At 52.6% G+C, this 19,558-nt stretch overlaps 1 protein-coding gene across 2 annotated transcripts; it reads right to left on the bottom strand.

Annotated features, from left to right (window-relative positions):
* Window positions 1-1,357: 1,357 nt before the first annotated feature.
* tbc1d16 (TBC1 domain family, member 16) lies at window positions 1,358-19,500 on the bottom strand. Of its 2 annotated transcripts, XM_086176047.1 has the most exons (14): window positions 19,301-19,500; window positions 19,111-19,227; window positions 16,852-17,092; window positions 16,603-16,765; window positions 16,221-16,526; window positions 9,979-10,173; window positions 9,747-9,894; window positions 9,487-9,651; window positions 7,937-8,085; window positions 6,442-6,576; window positions 5,816-6,002; window positions 5,553-5,732; window positions 3,996-4,142; window positions 1,358-3,723 (listed from the first exon to the last, which is right to left on the bottom strand). In XM_086176047.1, exons 3-14 carry the CDS (start codon window positions 17,030-17,032, stop codon window positions 3,436-3,438), a joined length of 2,244 nt encoding a protein of 747 aa, XP_086032173.1. In that variant the 5' UTR covers window positions 17,033-17,092; window positions 19,111-19,227; window positions 19,301-19,500; the 3' UTR covers window positions 1,358-3,435. The 2 variants fall into 2 exon arrangements, with proteins under 2 accessions (XP_086032173.1, XP_086032172.1); XM_086176046.1 differs by lacking the exon at window positions 19,111-19,227.
* Window positions 19,501-19,558: the final 58 nt, after the last annotated feature.

Below are 19,558 nucleotides of genomic sequence, written 5' to 3'. Positions count from 1 at the left end.
CCTCCGGGGATCTGCGCCGTGACGCCGGCGGGTTCCCACCAGGAGACCAGAGGAGATCGGTGGAGACCGGCGGGCCTGGATGTCTGCGCCGATGCCTGCAAACACCGGCTTCCCCCAATGGGACCTTCAGGCCAGGAGAAGCTTCTGGAACGGAGAAGAATATTCCTCCAACTGTCCCGTGGTGGGAAAATCCAATCGGCAGAATTCGATAGATACATGAACATCAGGACAAATAAAAATAAAGAACATAAATGTGCCAAGGTGGCAACCGGCAGCATCTGGGTGGACGGATGGAGGAGAAGAAGTCTATGGAGAGCAGAGCCAGAAGGCGGGAGACGAGGAACCTCGGACGGGGCTTCAAGGTCTGGAGCCTCCACACCTTCAAGGTGGTGGACCCTTTGGTTCTCAGGTGGTTTTGAAGGTTTCCGGTGATCTCTGATGAAACGCTTTCAATCCTATTTTAGTCTTGAAAAGTGAGATGAATGAAACACGAGGTCTTCTGTCTCGCAGGAGAAGCTGAGCAGCCAAGAGTTCCTCCCAGCCCATGGAGGACGTGAAGAAGTCCAGGTGTTTTGTGGCTGGAGGCGTCATCTGGGCAGAAGAACTTCATCCCTTGAAGACCGTGAAGGTTTGCCTCAGCGGCTTGCAGTCCACCTTCTCCGATCCCTCCTGACGCCCATCAGAAGCTCCACGTCGAGATGGAGAACGTGTGGGAACGAGAAGATCTGCATGTTGGACGGACGCGCCGGAGCTTCCAGACGCTCTGGAAGGCCTGAGAACGCCTGATGGTGAGAAGCAAACATCTGCGGTTTGCCTTGTTTTGCACGGCGGCAGGCCAGAACTTCTCCAGCAGTCGTGTTGGGCAAACAGTCACCGCGGTGATTTATCTCCTGCAAAACCGCCGGAAGCCCACAAAGCAACTGAAACTGGGAGGAGGGGGGACTTCTCTTCAAGAAGAAAAGGAGAAGAACGTCAACGCACTTTTCCTTTTGGTTTCACGTAGGGCTTCAGGAGGAGGAGGTGAAGAAGGAGTTTGAAGAGCAGCGGAGAAGGTGCAGGCACATCTGGAGAAAAGACCATCAGCCAGACCAGCGTGACCACCTGGATGTCAGAGGAGGCAGGGGTGGAGATGTGGAGGTTCTTCATCGGGAGTGAAGAGGATGGAGATGGTCAGGAAGGAGTCCATCAGAGGGACAGCGTGGGTTAGATGTTCTGGAGGTCAAGACACACTGAGACGTCTGAGAACTTCCAGAAAAAGTCCCGGATCTGCTGCTGCTGCTCCGCGATTCCTCCGAGCAACCCTTTGAGATCACGTCCTCCTGAACTCCTTCAGATGGAATCACAAAATACAAAACACTCATCTTTAAAATAACTTTATTCATCTTAAGTGCAAAACCGAATGATAATAACAATAATAACACGCATCCGGAATATTCCACGACACTTTGAACGTAGCAAGAACCCACATGGTTTGACGTGAAGGTCGCCGGGCTGAGATGTTTGCAAACAAAACAACCCGAGAGCAGAAGCGATGCTCTCGGAGAAGAAGAAGCACAGGCTTTGTAAGAAGGAGGTCCAAGGATGATCTTCCGTAGGTACATTTTCCCGTCGCAGAAGATAAATACTAAAGATCACGAGAGGACGGAGGTGAGAGCGGCCATGTTTGGAGACCTGGAGAAGATGTGAGGAGAAGATGAGGACGGGGAGGACGCCACGTGTTCTGGAGGTAAAAGTCACGCTGAGATGGCTTGGACTATGGACAGAGGAGGGATGGAGAAGATCTGGGTGGACGGATGCAGAGGATGGAGCTGCCATGCATGGGAAGGTGAAGGAGGTCTACAGGTGGTCCAGGATGAACCCCACCATGGTAACGCACTCTGATAATTCAAGCTGATGTTCTGCTCTAACGTGGCGCTAAACAAAAAATAACACCTTGCAAATCTAGAAGGTTGGATTGTCTGGGTGAAGATCTCGCTTCCATCGACTGCTCTCCTTCTCTTTGGTATCACGGCAACATCTCTGCAGAACCTCAACACACTTTCACAACAAAACCCTGCAGCGTCTTTCGAAAGCGACACTAAGGCGACAATCGTTTCTCGCATGTGTTTGTGAAACTGTGTGTGTGTGTGTGTGTGTGTGTGTGTGTGTGTGTGTGTGTGTGTAAGAGCTGAAGAACAGCATTCTACATTCAGCGACGGCCTCAGAAAAAAAAAGCCCGTCTTTAATTAGCTCGTGACTATAGGGTAAGAGGGTTTAACTCATTTTAGCGGTTTCTCACTTACACACACACACACACACACACACACACACACGCACACACACACACACTTATTTTGGCGTTGTGCGTCCACTGGCTCACTGTGCCGTCCACGATTCATGATCTGAACGCTTCATATTAGCAGCAATTAGCATCCAAGGCCATTTTTACATCCAAATCACAGAAGCAAGATGGAGGACGTCCTATCCTCACCCCAAAAAGGATGGACACACACACACATACACACACACACACACACATGCACACACACACACTTGTGCAGCAAGGCGCTTCATGCCGAAGTCACTTGGTTGAAATGGAAGCGTGGATACATTCATTGTGAGTGTCATGTAGCTCTGGGTGAAGGTGAGAAGAAGAAGAGGAGAACGCAAGCGAGGAACAGCGTCTGTTGGTTCCAACGGAAAAAAAAATCAGCGATTGCACGGTTTCAAGGGCGTCTGCGCGTGAAACGCTCAGAAATGACAAGAATGTTATTTACCGAGACCTGAAAGTATGCGCAGCCCGATCACAACACGTGTGTGTGTGTGTGTGTGTGTGTGTGTGTGTGTGTGTGTGTGTGTGTGTGTGTGATGTGTAAACTCATTCCTAAGTTTCGGGCTCGATGTGCTTTTCCACGCCGTCGAGCGTGTTGTGCACTCTTATATATAAAAAAAAAAAAAACACAAAAAAAAAAAAAAAACACCATCATGCAAGGATATAATATTGCTACATATCTGTAAGAGTTGATAAAAATGCAAATATTCACCGGTACCAAAATCATAGTGAGCGATCTGAAAAGTAATCGAGTATTTTCATCGTTGCAGCTTAACCCACTTTATTAACACTGGGTTGTTTTGTTTTTTTTTATGTCAAAAATAGCTGGCGTCCTTTCAAATCGTAGTTTAAGGGGCGCACAGTGGGGTCTTTGTGCGAGCAGCGCGGGACGCCGTTCGGGGGTTCGTGAACCCCCTCTTTCCCGTTCCGGACGCGACCCGAACCCGTGGAAGGAAGCGGACGAGAGGCCCGTGATTGTCCCAAGAACGAAAAAAAAGGAGAGCGGCTCCTGGAGTTTAAGGACCGGAGGTCCTCGCCGAGATGGTGATCGCAAACCGGAAGCCGGGGTGGCTGGAAAAACAAACAAAACAAAAAAAGTTCTGGAATCTGGAAGCCCCTCCGCCTCACGACTGCTTCCGGAAGGTGAACATCTCCCGGGATTTGACGCCTCTCTTGGCGTCCAGCGGCGGCGTGAGTACGGTGTTGGGCGAGGGCGTGGAGCAGGGCGAGGCGGGCCGGGGGGTGGAGGTGCCTCCATAGGGGCAGCTCTGGGATTCGGGGTGCTCCCCCGAACACTCCACGGTGGGGATGTAGCGGCTGTCCCACATCCCCGGGCCGCACAGTTTGCAGAGGTCGTGGAGGCTGCAGGGGATCCGAGGCAGGAGGCGGAACTGGTAGAGGAGGCTGCGGGCCTGGAGGGGGGAAGACGAGTCAGCCGAGGCGCGACGGAGCTCACGTTTAAAAGGTCTAACACGCAACCTTGGAGTCAAAACATAACCCGGCCCCTCCTCTGCGCGACCTTGAGCTAAAAACAACGCCGGCTGCATGCTAACGCCGGCATCCATAAACATGAGGCGTCCGAGGCGGACCATAAATCCTCGCCGTCCCGTTAAACACCCGGAGGCCGGAGGGCGGCTTGCGCTTTATCACGAGAGAGACGGCGGTGGGTTTTTTTTCTCCGTACCTTGCGCAGCACCAGCTCTCCGTTCATGTGCATAGAGAGGTTGCTAAAGTGGAGCAGCATTTGGTCGGTGGCGAGCTGCTGGTCCGTCACGTCCTCGCCGTACAGGACAATGATGGCGACACACAGGAACAGGTGGAAGTAGTCCGTCTGGAGGGGGACGACACGCCGGCGGAGGAGGGTTATCGCGAGGGAGGAACCGGGGTGACGGGTTGACGCGAGGTCACTATCCTCGCCATAGTGACCTCACGTCTTCCCCCGAGGTCACAGCTATTAGCACGTAGCTGTTAGCGCTGCCCATATTACAGCGGGACCTCGAGTGCATTCGCTTTCCGAGATCCGAGCGGCGGCTCAGTGGATGTTTAGCCGTGATCTGAGTTAGTGGCGAGCAGGACGAGCCTTTGACGCCCACGTGGACGCCGCCGTTTAAAGATGGCGGAACACGCCCAGAGAAAATCATGGAGAAACACAGGCGAGGTGTGTGTGTGTGTGTGTGTGTGTGTGTCGTTTTTGGTTTCATCCACTAAGAGATGGAGAAGCTGTTGTGGGTGAGATTTGGAAATGGCGTTAACACATAAAGTGAAGCAGAGCTACATTTAGCATAGCATTGTAGCATTAAGCCTGGAGCCGGTAAGCTAAGCTAACTTCCGACCTTCTAGATAAATGCAGTAAATACAATCTCTTTTACCATGTTATTATTTGTCATACTTTATTTGTTACTTGGAAATATAGATTTAAAAACACGTCAGAAAACCAGGGGGTCTGACGCCTCAACTCATTTTAAGGGGTAAAATTTAATGGATATATGAGCAGCAAATGTAAAACTCCTTCCATCTTCCATCGCCACCATCTTTGTCTAATCGTCAAGGTAAATACACTCAATAAAAGACATTTATTTCCTTAAATTCCCTTCTAGTATGTATTATAATTTGTTATGTATAAAGTTTTCTTATTGGAAAACACTTGGGAAGACCTGGAACGGATTAACAGCGTTTCAATTAAACGGAATCTGATTAGAGTTACGAGCCAATCTGGTAATGAAGCCAACGCTTAAGTCGAGGTGCGACCGCAGCCGTCCGGCTCCTGTTTCCCTTGAAGACGTGCACATCAGGTGACGCGCCGGGTTCGTGACGCAAAAGTTTCCGGACCTCCTTTACGTCCCGGTGAGTCCGAACAGATGGCGGCGAGCGGAAAGAGTGATATCTGACCCCGCGGCGCGTCGCGAAGCCGAGCGTCGGAGGGTCGGAGAGCAAGAAGGGGGTTTGTGCCGCCTTCACGAGCTTTCAACGCGGGAGCGCCATCGAATCGGCGATAAATGAAAATCCTCAAATCTGTTTAAGGCCGAGCAGCAACACGATATCAGGGAGGCATTTAGGGGGATTACGCCGGTGGGCGGCGGGGGGTTTAGGGGAATAACACCGACTCCGGCGGACGGCGGTAATCATCTGATGGCGCGGCGGTGAAACACAATACAGTCGGATCCTCTGCTGCAAGCGGTGGGTAGACGCTTGTGTGTGTGTGTGTGTGTGTGTGTGTGTGGACGGGAAACCCGGCCCTGACCTGGTAGTGCGCCCAGCAGGCTTCCCACATTCGCAGCGCCTCGGTGTCGGGGAACTCCCGCTTGAAGCACAGCAGGATCCAGCGGTGGCAGAAGAGCAGCTGCAGGCCGTCCTCGCCCAGCCGGGTCAGGTGCTGGTGGAAGTGGGGCAGCATGAGGCGCAGAAGCTCCCGCAGGTACATCTGAGCGCCAGGAGAAACCAGACGGTTACTTCCCCTCCGCCCACATATTCGAACCCCGTCCTCCTCAAAGGCGGAGATCCCACCAGCTGCCGCTCCATGTCCTCGTCCCGCGGCGAGCTGATGAAGATGGTGTTCTCCATCAGGCCCACGAAGCACCAGAAGGTGTCGCTTTCGTCCTGGATCTCGGCGAGGAGCGGCGCCACCAGGTCCGACATGCCCTGGCAGTAGCCCATGTCGGGGTTGAACACGGCGTAGTTGAGCAGGATTCGCCTGGACGGAGGCGGGAGGGAAAGGCCTCAGACGCCGCCGCCATTCGACGTCTTCGGAGGCTGAAAACAAGCTTCGCGGGCCAAACCCGCAAAACACGACGAGTCCTACTTGGCCGGTTGCTATGCCAACCCCTCCGGTAACCAGGGAGCTAATTAATGATCTTCCCCGAGTTTTCCTTTTTTCCCCACCCCTCTCCTTCTAAATGGATATCACTTTAAAGAGTGCTTGTCTTCTCGCGGCACTCATGCATAATTAAGTGTTGTTAAAACAAAAAGGGGGACCTGCAGGCGTCTCCACGGCCGACGGCGCCTGCTTAGAAAAACCAACCGGTTTTCCGACGGACGCGGTCGGATATTAGAAGATGAGACGATAAGAAAGCGGCGGCGGCGGCTTTAATTCGACACCACAAAGCGGGAAGCGTCACGGCGGCAGCTCCGACCTCATGATCTCCACGTTGGGGTTGTTCTCTCCCCGGAAGAAGTGGTTGCTGCGGTCCGTCCGCACCACGTCTTTGTCCACGGTGAACTGGACCTTCCTCCAGAAGTCGCTGTGCTCCTCCGGACTCATGGACAGCCTGGAGGCGGCGGCGGACGAAGGGCGAGAGGTTCGGGGTCACACTCGGAAAACAGAGAAGACGTAAAAGACGGCTTGGGGAAAGGGTTCCCTCAGACATCCGCTGAGAACATCGCTGACCATCAACCCCCCTCCCCACCTCCATCCCTCCGCTGCCGTCCTGAAAAGCAGAGGGGATTTAATTAACAGTGTTTGTTTTTCCGCGCGGCCCCGCCGGGAACCCACCTGATGCAACACCACGCAACTGTTTATCCTTCACCGCCGCGCACCTCACCCTCTCTCCTGGGAGGCCATCAGTGTGTGTGTGTGTGTGTGTGTGTGTTTTTCAGCACGTTGTGGACACCTCCAGCACATTAGATGATACCTTCAGCGCTAAAGCCACCCCTCCCCCCGGAGAAGGCCTTCAAAACACACTAAACAGGAGGTGATTTGAGCCGTCAAACAGGCCACATCAGATCCTCTGCTTGTTCAATCTGAATTCTGGAAGATGGTCCATCTTCTGCCTCGACCGGCCGAGAGTCAGCTCGTGTCGGTGAGGATCTGGAGAGGAACGCGTGGACCCGTCGCCGCCTGGTTGAGGAGAAGATAACCTCGAGGACGGGTCGGGGGTTCGGGGCGTCACAAGGACCCGATGATGTGAAGTAAGAAAAAAAAAAAAGCCCAAGCAGAGAAGAAGTCGCGCAGATGGACGGGAACGAGGGGGGAACTTCAGCTCCACCTTGTGCTTTCCTTAATCCTGAGCGCCGTCATGAAGCTCCTGAGATCCCAGACTCCGTCTGCACGCCTCATAAATGTGCATGAGCTTCACATGCATTTCCTGCTCACAGGAATCACACAACCACTGGCCGAAGTCCCTACGTTTCTCCTGAAACACGGCCGGCTGCGCCGTAGATGCGACGCGTGGAGGTATGTGCACGCTCAACCTTTCGGTGGTGGTGGAGCAGATGTGTGTGTGTGTGTGTGTGTGTGTCCTTGTTAGCGCATACCAGAGCTGCTTTCCCCCCCCCACCCTCCCCGACAAGACAATATGATCTGATAAGCGCTGACATGTTTTCTCTCCAGAGGCCTTTTATTCCACGGCGGGCTCCGCCCCCTAACACTTCCCCCATTGTGCCTATTGATCGCTCCGAGCCGGCGGCGAGGGGCCGCAACCGACTCACACACACCGTTTAATGTTTGACCGGCCGGCCGTCTGGCGGCCCGTGTGGCGGTTTTATCTCCCGTCGCGGTCACGCCTCTCAATGATTTTCCATTGTGCGCGTGCAAATGGGCCTTAGGGTTGCTTGAAATCACGGCTTCGGTCACGTACGTAACACACACACACACACACACACATGCTGGTTTCGTGTTGAGCGTCGCACCTCCGCTGCTGGATGTCGTGATAATCGGTGCGTTTCTGCAGCCTCCAGGCCTCCCTCTCCTGGGAGGTGGAGTCGTAGCTGTAGTAGTGCAGCAGGAAGGGCCACACCTCGCCGCGGATGGACGGGTCGATGCCGCCGAAGAAGATGGCCTGACGGAGGGCGAGAGGAGATGGAGACGGCGTTCAGGGGGGAAGCTTCCGTGACCAGGAAGCAGAAAGGCTGCAAGAGAGGAACCCCTCCCTCCCCGACCCCTCCTGGTGAAACTGGTGTCCAGCTCTGCTTCTTCGCTCAGGGGTTTTGCTGCCAAACTGTTTTGCTCAGAACCCGGTGATTCATTCCCACGAGCCGGGGAACCTGAGGCTGGTCTCAGATGAGTCACCTGGGAGCCGGCAGGACCGCACCTACCTACCAAGGGGACCTTGGTGAGTAAAATCGAAAAACCGGCCGAGCTTCTGACTCGCTATTTGACATCTGGCACGTTTTTTTGGTTTCGCAGCGAGCGATTCCAGCCACAGATGTGGCGGCAGGAAGTAGTCGTGGCGGCGGCGCGGCGCTCCAGGGACGCCAGCGACTCCAAACAGGTCTTTCAATTCCTTTTTTTGATTTTTATGGCGGCCGTGCTGAAGTGGAGCGCGCGTTGAACATTTCCTGAACGTCCGATCCCCAACCTTTCGGAAGTAGAATGTACGGTGCATTTTTTGTTATTTGCACGAGGTTCCCACAGGTGTGGAGTCTCCATGGGGTTCCTCAGAGTTTCTCCTGCAGTCCAAACACCTGCAGGAGCTTCACTGGAGACCCTACATCGTCCGGATTTGTGAATGAGTGATTGTTTTATGTCCCTTGCTAGCGGCGTCCAGGATGAATGAACAAATAGTTTTCATGCAATGAATTGAAAAGAATTGCGCGTGGAATGAAGGAGATGCGGGTGGAATAATAATCATCACGAGCGTTTAGAAAAGGACTGCAATGCAGAGCTAGCTTGGAATGAGACATCAGCTAATAGGATTGTTGACATTAGCGCAGCGGAACAGCGTGTCGTCCGTGTATTCCTTAATGACGCCTTCACCGACAACAAAAGCAGCAGTCTGCGCGCAACATAAGGCCAATTAGCACGTTTGCTTCCAACGCACGACTTTACAGAGCGATCCCTCCTGGGCGGGGGAAGCCGGAGTGTTGTTGCAATATTAACTCATTTGCATTTTCTCCTCCCACCAAAGCAAAGGCGGAGGGCGGGGGACGCGCATTTGCAAATCCATCCAGACGAAGCGACGGGCGGCTTATCCTGCTAATAACGAGCGTGTGTTTTCAATGCACGCCGACCACGAGCTAATCGGCTCGCGGGAACGGCGGGACCGAAGATACAGGACCGCGGCCTCGGCCCCCGTGACACCTTTCGGGGTCGATCCGGGACGGAAGCCGAGCTAGCGAGCTAGCGTGAATGATTTTAGCGGCGGAAACGCGACTCGCGATTTTACCACTTGATTTATCATCCAAGAAAACAAACAAAAATAAAAACGACGACGGCCTAAATTGAAGGTTTGGAGACCCACCTTGCGCAGCTTGTACTCCTCCTCCACCTGCCCGCTGTGGTTGAGGTGACGCAGCCAGGTGGTGACGTCCAGCCGCCGGTAGAGCTTCTCCTCAGGGTGGCTCTCCGCCGAGGGCAGCGTGGACCTCTGGATGGAGAACTGCATGCAGGATTTCTCGTCGGACACCTGGATCGGCGGGAAGGAGAACGACCAGGTAAACCGATAGCAGGAGAAAGACGGAGACCGCCGGAGGACGAGAAGGTTGCGGGCGGCCGACACACCTGGTCTTTAGGCTGCGTCTCCCTGCAGCACTTCCACTGCTGGAAGACCTCGGCCAGCTTGTCCAGCCCGGCGTGGTGGAAGTGGAGGATCTTATACTGGCTCTCTCGGCTGGCGATCACCAGCTGGCCGCTGGTGCACGCCTCGTCGCTGCGGAGGCACGGGAACGTTCTCGTCACGTCCGTACGATCAACGCGAGGGCGGAACCGCCGCGATTTCTCGCCGCCGGCTGACCTGAAGAAGAGGCGCAGCGACCTCATGTGACCCAGGTCCACTCGGAAAACCCCGCACAGCTGCTCCAGGGCCAGGACCTTCTGCTGCTCCTCCCACCGCGAGCCCTGCGCCGGGCCGTTGCTCTCCGAGGGAGCGTGGCTGTCCAGGCTGGAGGCGGAGCTCATGGAATTGGTCATGGACTCCTCGCACAGCTCCCTGGGGAGAAACACAACAACACACAGGGTTCGGAGCGGAGCAGCGCGGTAAGAAACTGAGCACAGGTTGGTCAAACCAGGAGGACTGCAGGAACGCAAAGGTTTCTGAGGACACACACACACACACACACACACACACACACACACACACACACAAACACACACCGCCTACTGTTCAATTTCCCCTGTCATTCCTCTGCAACCAGCATGTCCTTCCCGGCCCTGAAACCTGAGCCGAGGGTTTCTCACAAGGACGCAAACGGGCCTGTGCAAATATGCGCGCACACACACACACACACACACACATTTAGATAAACAAAGATTATCAGGAGTTATTGGGTGTGTGGCCTCAGTGAATGCCAGTACATCACTGCAGTGGACGTACATGAATAACTGGTTGGCATTATCAATGTCTCTCTCACACACACACACACACACACACACACACACCAGCGGGCCGTGGCTAATGGGCATAATGCGCCCTGAAACACGTCTGCAGACACGCGAATGCTGAGACGCAGGAGCGCACCACAGAGGCGACGCGCTAGTGAAAGTTGCGCTGGAGGTCAGAAGGGTTCGCTTGTTTTAGAGGCGACTCCACGGAGGAGTTTTTTCCCCCCATTAAAAGCAGGATTACGGCCTCTGCACGCGTGTTTTGCTTACCACTCCATTTCCACGTTTACAGCTTTTAAAAAGGGGCTCGGTCGGAAAAAAAAAAAGGCAGAGGAGGCGAAGCGTGTAATCTATTACAGGCCGGGACAATCGCGTCCGGCTAATCATTTCCCTGTTAGCAGATGGGGAAAATCAACCGGGGCTGATCAATCCAAGCTGCTCGCGTCTCACACGACAGGCCGGACCTCCGGACGCCTCGCGTTCAGAGGCCGGGCGGGGGGCGGGGAGCGGCGGCGGCGGCGGCGGTGACAAGGCTGGCAGGATCGCTGACTGAGAGCTCCACGTGAGGACACGCCGTCACGGACAAACTCACAGAAGGCCTTTTTACCTCATTAATTACATCCGCTAAGAGCATTAGCATTTAGGACACCGCGGGGGGGAGAAGGGCTTCCCTCTTGTGAAACATGTGGTGCAAACCAAAGGGCCTCACTGTGACCAGCAACGACACACACACACACACACACACACACACACACACACACACACGCGATCTCCAAGGTGAACACCAGTGCTTTTCTTCGACTGTACTGTTGAAAAGGCCGACAAAGATTGCTGCGGGTTCCTCCTCCTCCTCCTCCTTCCTCTTTGAATGATTCCAAGTGACATGTTTCCAGTTCCCGGCCCCTTAACAGTGTCAATTAAAGCAAAGGAAGGGGGGAGACGGAGTGAGTTCCAGGGTTTTGGCTGCTGCTCCTCGCTCTTCAGCCGTCTAATCCTGGGAGCTGACATTCAGCCCAGCACAACAACCCCGGGCGCGCTGGAAATCAAAGGGCTTCACACAGACTTTAGGAAAAGGGAGGGTGAGGGGCGGCCAGATATTTGAGAGGCGGGCGACGCTGGGAGAAGACCGAGGATACGGGCCGAGGACGGGGCGGCCGAGGGGGAAAATGCGCAAATAAGAGGCGGAAGGAAGGGACGGAGAGGCGAATGTCGGAGGCGGTGAAGCCGAGCGGCGCCAAGTCACACACTGACTGCGGCTCCGGCCTCTGGGAGCGGATAGAAAGGCTTAAATTCTGGGCAGCGGGTCAGGGACGCAAATCCACGATGAAGTCAGGCGGCCGCGGAGAGCGACGGGCGGCAGATGGCCGACCGGGTCGGACGTGCCGCGTTCGGGGCTCGCGAGATTTCACAAACGCTCGCTTTCACATTTGAACCCACTGTGAACCCCGGTAAGGTTTCACGCCGCCCGCCGCCGCCGTCACCTACCCGCTCGCCCTCGGCGGCGGAGCACGGCGCCGCCACGTGGCAGCGCGGAGGAACGACGACCCTGAAGCTCCTCATCCGCGTCTCTCTGGCTCCACCTTGAGGCCGGACCGAGACACCGGAGCTCTGAGGCCAAACACACTTCATCTCCAATGATTCAACGCCTGTTACACGTCGTCCCTTTAGCAACGTCGACCAAAGCAAATTCCTCGTTACAAAATTGCTTGAGGAATAAAGCAATTCTGATTCTAAATTTGAAGATTCTGGCGATCTGGTAATATCTAAATAAAAGTGTGGAGAAAAGTGTCAGGGCTATGTCAAGAAACAGGTAAATACTTTTCTCTTTCAGGACTTTTTACAGCCCTGATGCCCCAGATCAGGTTGGGCACCAAGTTTGTGTATGTCTTTGTCAAAAAAAAAACAAAAAACAAAAAAAACAACTCTCTAAACCCAGCTTACTCTTCTGTATATTTCCTGTGGATCTTGTATTTGCAGGTGTTATTTGCAGTCCTTATGTCCTCTATTGTAAGTCGCTTTGGATAAAAGCGTCTGCCAAATGTAATGTAATGTAATGTGATAGAAGACTATTGGCCAGAATAAAAGGAAAGGTGTACAAGACAGTGGTGAGACCAGCGATGATGTTTGGACTAGAAACTGTTCCAATGACCAAAAGACAGCAGACAGAACTAGAGGTTGCAGAGATGAAGATGTTGAGGTTCTCTTTGGGAGTGACCAGGATGGAGAGGATCAGGAATGAGTCCATCAGAGGAACGGCACATGTTAGATGTTTTGGAGAGAAGGTCAGAGAAACCAGACGGAGATGGTTGGGTCATGGACAGAGGAGGGATAGAGAATATATTGGTAGACGGATGCTGGAATCGGAGCTGCCAGGCAAGAGGTCTGGAGGAAGACCAAAGAGAAGATTTATGGACGTAGTGAGAGAAGATATGAAGGTAGTTGGTGTGAGAGAGGAGGATCCAGAGAATAGGGTGAGATGGAGAAGGTGGATTTGCTGTGAAGACCCCTGAAGGGAAAAGACCAAAGGAAAGGAAGAATTTGTCACAGGGGTGCAGGGTGTATGACCAAGACAAAGTGGTGACGGCGATGGCTTAAATATGAACACTCTGTTCATGTCTAAACCATGGTGAAGATCTGGGCAGAAGGTTGATGAAGGTGGAGCTGCCAGGCAAGAGGTCTCGAGGAAGACCAAAGACAAGACTTATGGATGTAGTGAGAGAGGATAGGAAGGTAGTTGGTGTGAGAGAGGAGGATCCAGAGAATGGGGTTAGTTGGAGGAAGTTGACTCGCTGTGGCGACACCTGAAGGGAAAAGCCGAGAGAAGAAGAAGTAATATCTAAATAAAAGGAGTTCAAATATTTTTGTTGCTCTTAATAGGAGAGAGGACACCATTTTTGGTTTGCCGCTGGTGGAAAATTAACCTTCAGCTTTTTTCGTAAATACAAGAAGGACTCAAATAGACGTTGGGTATTTTACTTCAAAGTAACCTTCAACCCAACATCTTTTTTTTTGCCGTTCAAAACGATTTGTTGCATGCTAGAAGCTTAGGAGCAGGCTTCAGTTGTACTATCCTGGTACTGACAGAAATGGAGTACAAGTTATCTTGAAGGAGGAGTTTGTAAGGAACGTTCTGCAGGTGAAAAGAATGTCAGATGGAGTTAGAAGAGTGATGGGAAGATGGAAAGAGTACTTTGAAGAGCTGATGAATGTGGAAAATGAAAGAGAGGCAAGGGTAGAAGAGGTGACTATTGTAGACCACAAAGTTGCAGAGATTAGTAAAAGTGAAGTGAGGAAGGCATTGAAGAGGATGAAGAGTGGAAAAGCAGTTGGTCCTGATGATATACCTGTGGAGGTGTGGAAGTGTCTAGGAGAGGCAGCGGTAGATTTTCTGACTAGATTATTCAACAGGATCTTAGAGAGTGAGAAGATGCCTGAAGAATGGAGACAAAGTGTGAAGGTGCCTATTTTTAAGAATAAAGGGGATGTGCAGAATTGTGGCAACTACAGAGGGATAAAGTTGATGAGCCATACAATGAAGTTATGGGAAAGAGTAGTGGAAACTAGACTGAGAGCAGAAGTCAGCATTTGTGAACAGCAGTATGGCTTCATGCCGAGGAAGAGTACTACAGATGCAGTATTTGCGTTGAGAATGCTAATAGAAAAGTACAGAGAAGGTCAGAGGGAGTTGCATTGCGTTTTTGTAGACCTAGAAAAAGCATATGACAGGGTGCCAAGAGAGGAGCTCTGGTATTGTATGAGGAAGTCTGGAGTGGCAGAGAAGTATGTTAGACTGGTGCAGGACATGTATGCTAGCTGTGAGACACTGGTACGGTGTGCTGTAGGGGTAACAGAGAAGTTCAAGGTGGAGGTGGGACTCCATCAGGGATCAGCTCTGAGCCCCTTCTTGTTCGCAATGGTGATGGATAGGCTGACAGATGAGGTGAGACAGGAATCCCCGTAGATCATGATTTTTGCGGATGACATTCTGATCTGTAGTGAGAGCAGACAACAGGTAGAGGAACATCTAGAGAGGTGGAGGTATGCTCTGGAAAGGAGAGGAATGAAAGTTAGTCGCAGCAAGACAGAATATATGTGTGTGAATGAGAGGAACTCAGGTGGAACGGTGAGGCTACAGAAGTTGGAGGATTTCAGGTACTTAGGGTCAACAGTCCAGAGCGAAGGAGAGTGTGGAAAAGAGGTGAAGAGACGGTCCAAGCAGGTTGGAATGGGTGGAGAAAAGTGTCAGGGGTACGAAGGGATAGAAGACTTTCAGCCAGAATAAAAGGAAAGGTGTACAAGACAGTGGTGAGACCAGAGATGATGTTTGGACTAGAAACTGTTCCAATGACCAAAAGACAGCAGGCAGAACTAGAGGTTGCAGAGATGAAGATGTTGAGGTTCTCTTTGGGAGTGACCAGGATGGAGAGGATCAGGAATGAGTCTATCAGAGGGACGGCACATGTTAGATGTTTTGGAGAGAAGGTCAGAGAAGCCAGACTGAGATGGTTGGGTCATGGACAGAGGAGGGATAGAGAATATATTATATATTATATATAAGGGAAGGGAAAAGCCCAAAGGAGAAGAAGATATGTGTGTGTGTGTGTGTGTATATATATATGCATGCAGCAACACACACACCCACACATATATACACATACACACACATATGTATATAGATATATATGTGAGTGTGTGTGTGTATATATAGATATACATATATACACACATATGTATATGTATGTACATATAGACATATATACATATATCTATACATACACACACTAATCTATATATATTACTGAGATGTACATTTTTCACTTTCAGAGGAACGAGGTGGTCCAGGAGTTGAGTTCTGCAGGAGTGTTCTGAGAGAACATGTAACATAGCGTAGCCTTGGACGGCGTTTTCCTGCATTATTCATGACAGCAAACCAGGAGCCGCGGCGCAGTCAGAGGTAAACAGAGGTTTTTAAGGACAATAAACACAGATACAGACCATCACCTCATCGCCTATGTGGTAACTTTGCTTCGTTAAATCCACTGCAATAATTCTCTGTATGTGTAATAATTCCTTCATATTCTGTACAATAACCCTGATTTATACGCATAAATACGACACGTAATCATAAACATGTACTTGAAAATACACATCTATACACGTTACATATAATTTTTCGTGCCTTTAACTTTATTTGATTCTTCTGATGTTTACTGTTTTTTTTGTTTTATTTTTATTAATCGCTATTATATTCTTTATTTTTAAATAGAGTTCTATTTTTTCTCCACTTTACACTGTAAGCAGGAGCTGCTTTCAACAAAAAGCAATTTTTGCAATTCCCGCTTGGGGATCAACAAAGTATTCTGATTCATGCTAACAACAGTTAGCACTTCAAATAAGCACGAACACACGCACACACACACACACACACACACACACACACACACACACACACACACACACACACACACACACACACAGTGTTTTAAAAGTGGTAATCAATGGAACACATACAACTGGAAGGTGTGTGAGACGACCGGTTTAGCCATATCAGTGCAATTGTGATTGATCGTTAGCGTAGCGCCGGGACTGACTACACGCGTGTCCGAACAGAGCTGACTGTGTGTGTGTGTGTGTGTGTGTGTAGCTCTCACTGACCTGCTTTCGTTGTCCAAGAAGACGGAGCCGCTGCTCTCACAGAGCGCCTCGCTGACGGGCGACAAGCAGAAGGGCGAGGAGAAGGTGTCGGAGTCGGAGCCCATGGTGCTGTCCCGGCTCACCTCGTCCGACAGCTCGCAGGAGCCTTCGTCCCCCTCCTCGGCGGCGGCGGCGGCGGCGGCGGCGGCGGCGGCGGGGGCGTCGGTCGCAGCCTCCAAACCCAGGCTGTGGCTCTCTGCGGAGCTGGAGATGTTCCTCTCCTCGTCCTCGTCTTCCTCCTGCGCTGCCGGAGGGCGAGGGTGTGGCCTACGGGGAGGTCCAACGCGCGTCCGTCTGTGAAATCCATCATTAGCTCAATACGTGACTATCCGGCGTTTCCTACCGTCGGCATCGGCGGCGTGCGTTCCTGCGCACGGGGGAGCTCTCCGGCGTGATGAAGCGCAGCGCCTCCTCGTCCTGTCTCTGGATGCGAGAGTTCGGCACCCAGGTCAGGATCAGGGTGCTGCCCAGGCTCTCGTCCTTCTCCAGGTGCACACACAGGTAGCCTGCGGGACGGCGGCGGAGTCACTGCTAGTAAAATCCAAAGGATCGGCGGGTGCGCGGGTTGAAACGCCAAAGGGCGCGCGCTCACCCGGGTGGTGCTCGGCCAGGCCGGGCAGGGGCTCGGCCGGGTGCACGCACACGTTGTTCTTGGAGAAGATGATCTCGCCGTCCAGGCCCGAGCGCAGCGACGAGCCGGCCGCCCCGGGGTTAAAGGTCAGGAGGTCGGAGGCCTTGGAGGAGGCGCGCCGCAGCAGCCGGCCCAGAGACATGTCCTCAGAGAGCGGGACGCCGGGCCCATCCTCCGGGAGCGCACGGATGGCGGTGAAGCACTGAGGAACGGAGAAAGAAAAGGTCAACGGTGAACATGGACCTCGACACGCTCCCCTTCTTCAGCACGTACGAATGCTACGCTTTCTTCACCTCCGTCTGCAAAGCGTCTGCGCTCAAACACTGAGTTCCCGCCTTCAGCAAACAACACCAAAAAAAAGCAGCCCTGTGCAAACACGCTCCGGTCGGCCGGCGTGAAACCCCAGGCGGATATCAGCCGCTGACAGATGCTGCGGGAACGAAAACAAGCGTCAAGTCGTCCGCCGGCGAGACGAAATGCACGTCCAAGAAGAAGAGAAGCCGCCGTTTTGACGCCCCGACGGCGCCGAGCGCCGGTCCTTCATCGGGAGGCTCAAAGGCCTTTAAAAGCCTCTCATCTCTTTCTGTTGTTAAACCTCTGTTTTTGTTTGCAGATCAACAGTTTGGATATGAGTGTGTGTGTGTGTGTGTGTGTGTGTGTGGAGGCACCCCACATCCTGCTGCAGGACCCCGGACAGGAAACCTCCTGGCATCGAATCCAGGCGGGACCTCAGAGGAGACACTTCCTCCTGCTGGACTTTTTCATTTTTTTTCTTTCCCCCATTGTGTCGCTGCTTTTTCTCAGAGGTTGATTTCCCACATCTGTGATTCATAGATTTTCACCTCCCACTTTTTCCCTCTTGAAAATAATGCGCTACCATAGAGCAGAAACACTGTATTAGAAGAAAACCATCTATAGAGGAAGAGCCCCTCCTGCCGGGATTGATATTTAGATTCATAATTAAATTTCATTCACGTGTTCATACTTATCATTTGCACATAACATGGAGGAAACCATCTCACGTCAGAGACACACAACATTCACCCTCTCACCCACACATCATATAGAAACTCTTGGCAAAAATCTTGTCTCACCTCTCGTCCCAGAGGTTCCTTCAGTTCCCATTCGAGCCCAGTGAGGTTGAGAAGATTTTGACAAGAATGAAGCGCGACCCGGACGACAGAACCTGCACAGGCAAGTCGTGCAGAGATAGAAAGCCACTCGTCCTCTCATTCACACGGCATGCAGAGACAACGTAGGCTCTCCGGTGAACCTCCTGCACGCTTGGGGAAACGTGAGAAAAAGTGTGAAAAAACAAATGCCGGGGTTCAGTCGACCCTGAGCGCCGTAGCGTGTTCTTCTGTTGGACTCGACTCTGGATCTCATACACGGCACACAGCGTGCGCCCGCCGCCACGCTATTATCTCTCGGCTATTTCGGACCGTAAACGATTAGAAAAGGCCGAGCCTCCGCGCCTCGCCTTTTATTTTTATTTTCTTTTAATGCTGTCAACACCACGCCGCGCTCCCCGCCCTGACCTTTCACCGGTTTATCAAATGGTCGAGAACCGAGGCGCCGACACAAAGCCAGCTCACAACTGGAAACACACACACACACACACACACCACTGTGGTGTCAGCCTCACACCTGAGGGCTCTGCTCATGATATCACGTTGGCATTTGGAACAGAGGAGCCCGACGCCCGTCCTCCACCCGCGGCTGCTGGAGACCAGGCCTGGAAAGCTGCTTGCTGCTGTGCTGAGGAAACTTCATGGATGACCCAGTGTGTGTGTGAGGTGAAGACTTCTTCTGTCACCGTCAAATATATACAAGCAGGCGGACAAAGGCAGTATTTCATTTCACCGCATGTTCACAGGTGTCAGGAGCACACCTGGGTTTCAGCGGTCCGACCTGATCTGCCAGTGCAGACTTTTAGCGCTGAGTAAATAAAACTGATATGTTCTTATCGCACCTGTGATGGTGCTGCAGCAGGAAACGGGAAATTAAAAAGAAAAACTTTCAATACAGACATTTTCCTCACTTTTCAAAGTGTTTCTGCAGCGTGTGCTGCAGGCTGGCATGGTTTGGAGACGAATGCATTCATAAAACAGTATGTGTGTGTGTGTGTGTGTGTGTGTGTGTGTGCATCATCCACTAGACGGTGGGGGGGCTTTAGCACCGCAGCACCAACAAAAACTGGGCCAGCCGTCAAATACCTACTGGGATGTCCTGATCCCTCCGTGAAACATGCACGCCCCTGGGGTTAGCAGCGCCTGCAGCCCCGGGGGAGAAGTTAGTGCTCCGGTCCCCGGGGTTCGGCTCCTCCTCGGCGGTCACCTGTTTAGCATGAGGTCGGTGAGGAGGAGGAGGAGGAGCGGGGTGAAGAGGGGCCGGGCGGCGGGGCTCTCACCTTCAATCCCGCCGGTGGTGTCTCTCACAGCCCGCTTCGGACATCCATGATCCGGTCCAAGCGCGGAGCAGGCCTTGTGTCCCGGTCCTCCTCCTCCCGGGTCCGGTTCGGTTGTAAGTCCGGTTCGGATCCCCGTGTTTTCCGGCAGTGACGCCTCACGTCTCGCTGCTGCCGTCTGGTTTGAGAGGGGAGGGGGAGACGAAAAAAAATATCATTTCCTGTTTCTTTCAAAGTAAAAGCCGGCGTTGACAGCTCCCG

This window comes from Fistularia commersonii, chromosome 28 (genome assembly GCF_037954325.1).
Source record: "Fistularia commersonii isolate RoL2024-O1a breed Wild chromosome 28, RoL_Fcom_v1.0, whole genome shotgun sequence".
Taxonomy (NCBI): Eukaryota; Metazoa; Chordata; class Actinopteri; order Syngnathiformes; family Fistulariidae; genus Fistularia; species Fistularia commersonii.
Note: the sequence above shows the minus strand (reverse complement) of the source record. Positions and strands in the feature narration are given on the sequence as shown.

Coding starts and splice junctions, on each gene's coding strand:
- tbc1d16 (XM_086176047.1), bottom strand. CDS start 17,032: ATGTCTCTGGGCCGGCTGCTGCGGCGCGCCTCCTCCAAGGCCTCCGAC. Junction 16,527..16,602: donor GCACGCCGCCGATGCCGACG/GTAGGAAACGCC, acceptor ACCTCCCCGTAG/GCCACACCCTCGCCCTCCGG. Junction 4,143..5,552: donor CCTGCTGGGCGCACTACCAG/GTCAGGGCCGGG, acceptor GTCCCCCTCCAG/ACGGACTACTTCCACCTGTT.